Consider the following 8,905-nt stretch of genomic DNA (forward strand, 5'->3'; position numbering starts at 1 on the left):
TTACAATGAAATTGACACCCAGCAGGGTTTGTGGTCCGAGTACCAGGATTCAAGTACACCTCCTAGTATTGCAGACTCAGGGAGATTGGTGAAGATCAGATCCAATACTGAGCCATAGTCTGTTGTGGGTTCAGTAATGAGCTGACGCAGACTGAATTCCTGACACAGCTGTTTGAGTGGTTTTGACAGTCTGTCAGAGGCATCACTGTTGAAGTCTCCTCCCATCACAACATAGGGGTGACTTGCTAATACCCTGTGAAGAATGGTCTCAAGTTCAGTACGCAGTGCGCTGGTTTTCACACCCGGAGGACAGTACACTCCCACTACACTCAGCCCTGCAATTCTGCTGCTGGCGTCAAGCACTGTAACTTCTATGCTGTGATTGCAACTTCGGCTTGTAGCTGTGTTGGAGGTAGACAGCAGACTGTCATCACGGATGTACACTATTGTGCCAGCATGTGGACGGTGAGTCTTGGTTGGGGCAGGGTTTCTGTCAAGAACTTTGAATTCAGGGAGACTGTAGTGCTGTGGTTCATCTTGTTTGTGTTCCCAGCTTTCAAATATGACCAACATTTCAGCTCGTAACAGATTTCTTTCAAGACGGAGATCTTCCATGTGCTTGTGAAGAGAGCGACTGTTGTGAAAACCTATCAGAAATCCAATGCTGGCAATCTGCTGTAGGTCGCTCACACACCACTCAATGGGCTTCTTCCGCAATCGTTCCATCTCGGTCTTGACATCAGGTGACACTCTGATTTTGTTTGGGTCAAAATCAAGAAGATGGAGGCCGCCCAGAGTTTTGGCTCTGCTGAGTGCCACATACACTAGATGGTGTTGTACCATACCCTGGAAAGACACCGCAACTTGCTCAAGAGTTGAACCCTGTGACTTGTGTACTGTGATAGCAGAGCAAGCTGTCAACGGAAACTGTTTACGAAGCACTGCAACATTTTCTCGTTTTCCAACACGAAACTGTTTGACGGCATGAAAGATGGGAGTCCATGTGGAGCTGATGGCCGGTGTGTAGAGTTGTTTATTTTGGTGGCGGGTCTTTTCACCAACACTCTCTTCATCAAACTCTATCCAGACAACGGACACATGTTCTGGCTTCTCACTGCCTTTGTGTCCAACCTGTCGTAAGGTGCCAGAAGCTCCATTCGTCAGACCATCACTGATGTCAACATTGTGCACCAACATGAATCTACCGCCCACTTTGAGAGTCAAGTGTGATGTAAGACTCTGCGTTTGCTGCACTGTCATATCACGAGCTTTGTGAAGTAACTCGGTTTTCAGTGCAACGCTGATGTCGCCCATCACACTGTCCTTGGCTTCCAGCAGAATCTCCGTAGACTGGAGAAGGGCAAGACTTCTGGTGTTTTGCTCAGTGACCAGACGACGGCTGGTGAACAGGTGAAGCATGTTGTCCGGGATACTGGATTTGACAACACGGGACTTGATGAGGCTTGCATCTTCTTTGGTGTGGCTTCCCTCCCTGATCCTGTTTAGAGCTTCAGCAAAGGTTTTGTCATCTTTCTGCCGCATCACCTGGGTCAACTCAAACATCTGGAACAGCTCCTGCCAGACAATTGGTGCTAGTGCTTCATATGGTCCACGACTTGGCTGAAATACCCAGCGATCCATGACTGGTCTCAGCTGGAATAGATCACCAACAGCAAGGACACTGACACCACCAAAGGGCTTGCTGCAACCCATCACTTGTTGCAGACGCTGACTGACAAAACCCAACATGTTGGCACCAACCATGGAAATTTCATCAATGATCACCAATCGCAATTCTGCTAGAGTTGACCGAAGTGTGTTCAAGCGACTGGCGTCAAGTTTCACGTAATCACTGAGACTCTGGTTTGCAGGGAGGCAGAAGGCTGTGTGTAGTGTCACACCTCTGATGTTATAGGCAGCCTTGCCTGTTGGAGCGGCAAGAAGTACCCGAAGGCAATCCGGATTGTCTCCAGGGCGACTGCTTAGGTAACGGACAAGAGCATGGTAAATAGCCAGAACACAACGACTCTTTCCCACACCTGCACCTCCAGAGAGAAAACAGTAGAAGGGTTCGCATGCAGATAGACTGCCACTACACTTTGTCTTCATCCAGTGCAGTATGTGATAGAAGAACGTTTGCTGACTGCAATTCAGTGATCTTACCATTGCATCAAATTCTTCATTTGGTATCCTGTTCACTATACGGTCATGGGTTATGTCAGATGTTGCGTGACAACCCAGGTCAAGACCAATGTCATACTGTCGGTGCTGTTCAGAGTCTGGTTGGAACGCTGCATTGATGGTACTCTCTGTGTTGTATTTCTCGTGGCGGCTCTCCATGTCTTGTGCTTGTGGAGCCACCCCATCCCATGCTTCCTCATCAATGCCATCCTTCTGCACCTGTTCCACAGCCTGGTCCACAGCAGTAGCATTGGTCTCAAACTTGCTGCTGACTTCAAACACTGTTTCTTTCATCTGTTCAAATCTCTCATGGCATGTCCCACACCCACCAATGATATCCTTGTCCTCGTTTCGCCATGGGATATACAACATCAGCTTCTCTCTGTAGTGGTTTTCTGAGTCAGACTCCAGAGAAAAGCGAACACAACGCAGAACTTTTGGTTTTCTCCGGTGGTGCAAGACTTTGCCATCAGGAAGTTTGTACAGGTGACCAGAAGAAGAGTCATTGTTCCAGATGTTGTCGGTTGCATCCTCCTCATATTCACCTTCAGGGAGGAAATCCTGTTCCTTCTTTTTCGTGTTCTTACCTGTTCTGCTGTTTGATCCTGCCTTTCTCATGTCGTACGAAGTAGCAAAGTCTGCAAGACAGATGTTTTCCAACTCCTTTGGTCTTTCAGAGTACCTGTCGATCAGGCTTGTGAGAGTCACATCTGTGTCCTCATCTTTCATTGCTTCAAGCATGGTGGAATTCTTGAGCAGACCAACTCGCTGGCAGGGGGGTGATGTGTTGACAAAAATCACATCCCTTGTGCATCGGGTCAAAGGCAGCTGCATCAGGAGGTAGACAGCTTCCTGAGCAGACACTTCGCAGTGGTTCAAAAACTTGTTCGCAATGTGTCTGACTTTTTGTTTGACACTCTGGTTGCCACGTTTTGCCTCATCATCAGCGTGTTTTAGAAGATCGCTCATGCCACGCTGGCTCTTGCTGATGTATGTCACAATGTACATTCCACAGGCATACTCATCGAGGACAAATTGCACATCTGTGTTGGCCATCCGCACCTGAGCGAGAATATCATTTCTGCTGTTCATGCGTGTCGCTGATGGTTCGCGTCGCAAAAAGATCTTGGTGCTGTCAAGGTCAGAACGAAGTGCAAGGATGTACTGATTCTCATCAATGCCGACTCGTGCCAGAAATTCTTCAAAAGAAATGTTCTCACCCAGTTTCAACTGGCTAAGTTCTCTTTTGATGGTTCTCAAGTTTTCTGTGATGCCAGAATTCTCCTTTGCTTCAGACTGAGTCAGTGGACGGAGCATCATAGTTTTTGACATGGGAGGGAGAGGAAAACCAAACCTGCACACGTGTTTTCCACCTTTCTTGCATGACTTGGAATGCTTGTGTTCATGCAGGCTCGAAACGTCCTTCAACTCACCCTCTTCATGCCTCTGACATGTCAAGTGTTTATCAAGAAATGCCACCACATCTTCGTCAGAGTCTGTATCAGCCTTTGGTGCATCTTCAACCCAGATCATACAGTGAATGTGAGGGGACCCCCGCTGCTGAAATTCTACTCTGAAAAAGTGGTCCGTCACTTTTCCAAGAGGCTGCAGATCACTCATGATGACTTTTCTGAACAAGACCTGAACTCTGTAGTCAAAGTGACGAGCGCAAGTCACAGGATCTTTTTGTATAAGCTGCGACTTCTCCTGCCAGGTCAGGTTCTCAAGGTCATCATCAGTGGGGTCTACACTGTGCTCCATGCGGTAGAGGACACGGAGAAGATCAAGCCACCTTGTTTCAGCAGCAGAAAATGTAGCAAAGAAAGTTGGTCTACCAAGCTGCCTAATCATAGCAAAGAGATCCTTCTGTTTCGCTTGCCAGTACGGGGGAGAGGATCGCAGTGTTTTGAGGACACGATACCCTTGATCCTGGCGCAGAAGATCTTCAATGGCACCATCTTTCCTCAACTGCCCTGCAGTATGGCCTGTCTTTGCTCCTTTCACTTTCCGAAGTGCTGTTGTGGCTAAATCTCGAATCTGTAACATCTGTAGTTTCTTCAACTTGAAAAAGATGTTTGCAATGGAGTGGGCAGCACGCCGGTCAGCACTTCTTAGCTCAGCCTTGCAGATCTTACTGTAGGTGAGGGGCTTCATTCGATCACTGTTATCAACACGTCGTTGGCCGCAAAATATGGTTGGAAAGGATTTCTCCTCACAATCTTTGTCCATGAACAGACCAAGTGGATGTTTGCCTTCACCTGGTGCTATGTTCAGTGCCGCCTGGCCATCAGTTGTAAAGTCGTTGGGGTGGAGAAGGGTGTCACGACAGCCACCTCCCAGTTCTGCCTCTTGACTGGTTTCGACCCATTCTTTGTCTTCATCATCTTCCCCAGTGTCATCTTTGTCATTAGCAGCTATGTTTTCCTCCGGCCACTCCTGAAACAAATCTGCATACTCTTCTGGCAGATTACCATCTTGGTCTTGTTCTGGTTTCTTGTCTTTCACTGTGCCAGAAGCTTGATCAGTTACCAAGTGCTCAGGGCCTTGTGACGGTACATTAGAACATTGCTTCACAGCATCACATTCAGGTTGTTTGCCTTTGTCACATGAGTGAGCATGGTTGGTATTCTCACTTTGGATACAACTATCATCATCTGCACTGTTGATTCTGAACTCTACCGACTCTGCTCCCTCCCACTCTGGCTTGAACCAAGAAGGATCAAGCTTAATGCCCTCTTCTCTGAACAGGACACTGTTCCCAATCAACCACTCCGCAGCAGCAAAGATCTTCCCAGGCCTCACATTTTCAAAGTGGTAGGAGGACTTGTAGCGCAAGCGTCTCTTCAACTTCAAGGCAATTGTCTCTGTCTCTTCGAATCGCCTAGGTAATGAAGTCACCATAGCTGGCACATCCACGGGCACATTTACTACATTTCCTCTAATACCAAACTGATGGTCGCAGCCAAGCTCTCGCATCTGCATGAAGGGAATTCGTGGCGATATACACCGTTCCTCCAGGGTTGTGAGACCTTTGAGTGGAGGTGGAATTGCCGGGAATCCAAGACCATTTCTCACAGCTAAATTGGGCAGCACAGTTTTGCTCAAACTGGAGAGACATGTGGAACATATCCACTCAGTGTCTTGGAAGCTTTTTGTTCCTAACAGAACCTGCTCTATAATGGAAGACTTAACACCCTTGTTCTGGAGAGATATAGCAGAGGGAGCAACACTCACTGAGTGTTTGTAGAAGAGACCATTACAGCATGTACATATGAATGAAGGTCCGTGACTAACATTGGACTGAAAGACCTTCTTGATGTCATCGACCGTCAAGCAACCGCTTTTTGTGGTCAGTTTGTCTCTTGCTGCTCGCACCTTAGCTTGATAAGCTTCTCTGTGTCTGTATAAAGGACAACGCCTTCTCTTCACTTTCCTCAATCTGTCACTCTCCGATTCCTTTCGCCTGTAGTTTCTATTCTGTCTTTGTTCTGCTTTCCTTTGCCTGTCTTTTAGGGCCTCTTTCTCTCTGTACTCTTCACTACCTCTCTTTGTTGCCATTCTCTGTCTGGTTCTACCCGTTTCTTTCTGGCTATACTCTTTAGTGGCTCTCTTTGTTGCCATTCTCTGTCTGGTTCTACCCGTTTCTTTCTGGCTATACTCTTTAGTGGCTCTCTTTGTTGCCATTCTCTGTCTGGTTCTACCTGCTTCTTTCTGACTGTAATCCTTATTGGCTCTCTTTGTTGCCATTCTCTGTCTGGTTCTACCTGCTTCTTTCTGACTGTAATCCCTATTGCCTCTCTTTGTTGTCATTCTCTGTCTGGTTCTACCTGCTTCTTTCTGACTGTAATCCCTATTGGCTCTCTTTGTTGCCATTCTCTGTCTGGTTCTACCTGCTTCTTTCTGACTGTAATCCCTATTGCCTCTCTTTGTTGTCATTCTCTGTCTGGTTCTACCTGCTTCTTTCTGGCTGTACTCTTTAGTGGCTCTCTGTTTGGCTATTCTAAGTCTGTTTCTTTCTGCTTCTTTCTGGCTATACTCTTTAGTGGCTCTCTGTTTGGCTATTCTAAGTCTGTTTCTTTCTGCTTCGTTCTGGCTATACTCTTTAGTGGCTCTCTGTTTGGCTATTCTAAGTCTGTTTCTTTCTGCTTCTTTCTGGCTATACTCTTTAGTGGCTCTCTGTTTTGCCATTCTAAGTCGGTTTCTTTCTGCTTCTTGTTCTCTGAACTCTCCACTGCATCTTCTCTTTGCGATTCTTTCTTTGCCTAGGTGTGCTTCCTTGTGCCTATATGCCTGCCTAAGTCTCCTCTCACCTTTTCTCAACCTATTTTCAGCTGACTCTTTCTGCTTGTACTCTTGGTTTTGACGCAGTTTCTGCATTGTATTTCTGCGGTTCACAAGTGTCACTGTTGTATGAGATACGAGTGGCTTCTCAGCACCTTCACACTCTGCTGCTGCAAGCACAGGTACATTAACTTGTTGATGTTGGCATGACAGCACTGGTCCGTCAGATGGAAGATGGACGTCAGTCACAATTTCATAATGGGTATTGTTGAGGTGGTTGATGTAAATGCACTGTGAACTCACATGGGTCTGTGGAGCAATCAGTGTTGGATCATGTGTGTGCCAGGCACTCTGCCCGACTACATTGCGATAAACACAGATTCTGGTGTTGAGCATGAGGGCTGCACTGTAAATCTCCACTTCTGTTGCCCACGTCCCTGAATTCCGCATGCCCGACCTGGTCAGATAGGACGCGGCTGTCAGCCCTTGTTGTTGCAGGAGAACATGCTCAATTCGATATGTGTGTGCAGACTGTGTCATGAAATGGCAGACTGCAGCTCGAAGTTGGAGATGGTACTCTTCACACCCAGTCACGGCAAAGCTCAGGCAGCGGAAAAAACAATTACCATCTCCACCAACCCTTTTAAAATTTTTTGGTGCTCCAGCCGGAAGCACCTGATCTGACGAAGGCAGAGCAAGCTTCAAAGGCAAAGTGAACTGGCGACATTTGTCTAACTGCCACTGGCAGTGTACAGGGTTGAATGTGATACCATGTTGCTCAATAGCTTTAACCTGATTATCCTGTGAATCTGAACAATTGTGTGACTGAAGGCGCTGGAATGATGAAAACACTTTGCCACAAGAAGTACACTTAGAGCATTTATGTTTCAATAGCCTAACACGGCTACTGAACAATTTCTGGCAGTCTACACACTGCACAACCGAGTCCATTCTGAGGAGCAAATATTCCAAGTAAAAAAAAAGCAGAAAAATCGGGCAGCACCCCCCGGACTGGAAACTACTTTCAGAACCGAGACAAAATATTTTAAGTACCAAAATTGCACAAAAAATTGGGCAGCACCCCCGGGCCTGGAAACTACTTTCAGAACCGAGACGAAAAATATTCTAAGTACATGTACCAAAATCGCACAAAAAATCGGGCAGCACCCTCGGGCCTGGAAACTACTTTCAGAACAGAGACGGAAAATATTCTAAGTACATGTACCAAAATCGCACAAAAAATCGGGCAGCACCCCCGGGCCTGGAAATCACTTTCAGAACAGAGACGGAAAATATTCTAAGTACATGTACCAAAATCGCACAAAAAATCGGGCAGCACCCCCGGGCCTGGAAACAACTTTCACAACAGACAAAAACTATTCCAAGTTCCAAAAACGCAGAAAAAGCGGGCAGCACCCCTGGGCCTGGAAACTACTTTCAGAACAGACAGAAAATATTCTAAGTTCCAAAATCGCACAAAATCGGGCAGCACCGCGGGGCCTGGAAAATACTTTCAGAACCGAGACAAAAAATATTCTAAATTCCAAAAACGCAGATAAATCGGTTTACAATGCTAGGCCCTTGCCTGGAAACCACTTTCAGAACAGAGACGGAAAATATTCTGAGTACCAAAATCGCACAAAAAATCGGGCAGCACCCCCGGGCCTGGAAACTACTTTCAGAACAGAGACGAAAAATATTCTAAGTTCCAAAATAGCACAAAAATTGGCAGGACTCTTTCAGATCCGAGATGAAAAATATTCCTAGTTCCAAAATCGCAGAAAAATCGGGCGGCACCCCTAGGCCTGGAAACTACTTTTAGAACAGAGACTATAAAAATATTTAAGTTATAAAATCGCAGAATAATCGGGCAGGACCCTAAGGCCTTGAAATTACTTTCAGAACAGAGACGAAAAATTATTCAAGTTCTAAAATCGCACAAAAATCAGGCAAAACTCTTAGGCCTGTAAACTACTTTCAAAACCTAGACGAAAAATATTTTAATGATGTCTGAAAAGTTAGAATATTAGTAATAGTATAAAGGTAGGTACTCACAAAGATGTTGCTCGTGCAGAAATCCAAAAATATGCTGAAGATCAAACTGTCAGGCTCATGATTGTCCAGGTGGCAGAAATCGAAGAGGATGATGATGCGCTGAAAATAAAAATGTAATTGTACTTTAAACTTGGTCAGGTTTGTCTGAGCGCAGGAGATGACTGTCTTTTTGTCTGAAATCGCATTCAATCTGATGTTCAAAAGAAACAATGGTTAAGCATAAACTGACAATGCAATGATGCACTGAAGTTGCGTGAAGCAATATAAAAACATTCAGTTTGCAGTCACGCTAGTTCATTTTCAGAACCACTAGCCAACTAGTGCAAATTGATTTTGACTTTCAGGGCTGCATAAACTACATTGCCAAGCACTACAAACCGTCCTAACC

At 45.9% G+C, this 8,905-nt stretch overlaps 1 protein-coding gene across 1 annotated transcript; it reads right to left on the reverse strand.

Annotated features, from left to right (window-relative positions):
- LOC138963751 (uncharacterized) lies at window positions 1–7,189 on the reverse strand. Its single transcript, XM_070335600.1, has 4 exons — window positions 7,138–7,189; window positions 6,518–6,632; window positions 2,164–5,287; window positions 1–1,860 (listed from the first exon to the last, which is right to left on the reverse strand). Exons 1-4 carry the CDS (start codon window positions 7,187–7,189, stop codon window positions 1–3), a joined length of 5,151 nt encoding a protein of 1,716 aa, XP_070191701.1.
- Window positions 7,190–8,905: the final 1,716 nt, after the last annotated feature.

The sequence above is a fragment of the Littorina saxatilis genome, linkage group LG4 (genome assembly GCF_037325665.1).
Source record: "Littorina saxatilis isolate snail1 linkage group LG4, US_GU_Lsax_2.0, whole genome shotgun sequence".
NCBI lineage: Eukaryota > Metazoa > Mollusca > Gastropoda > Littorinimorpha > Littorinidae > Littorina > Littorina saxatilis.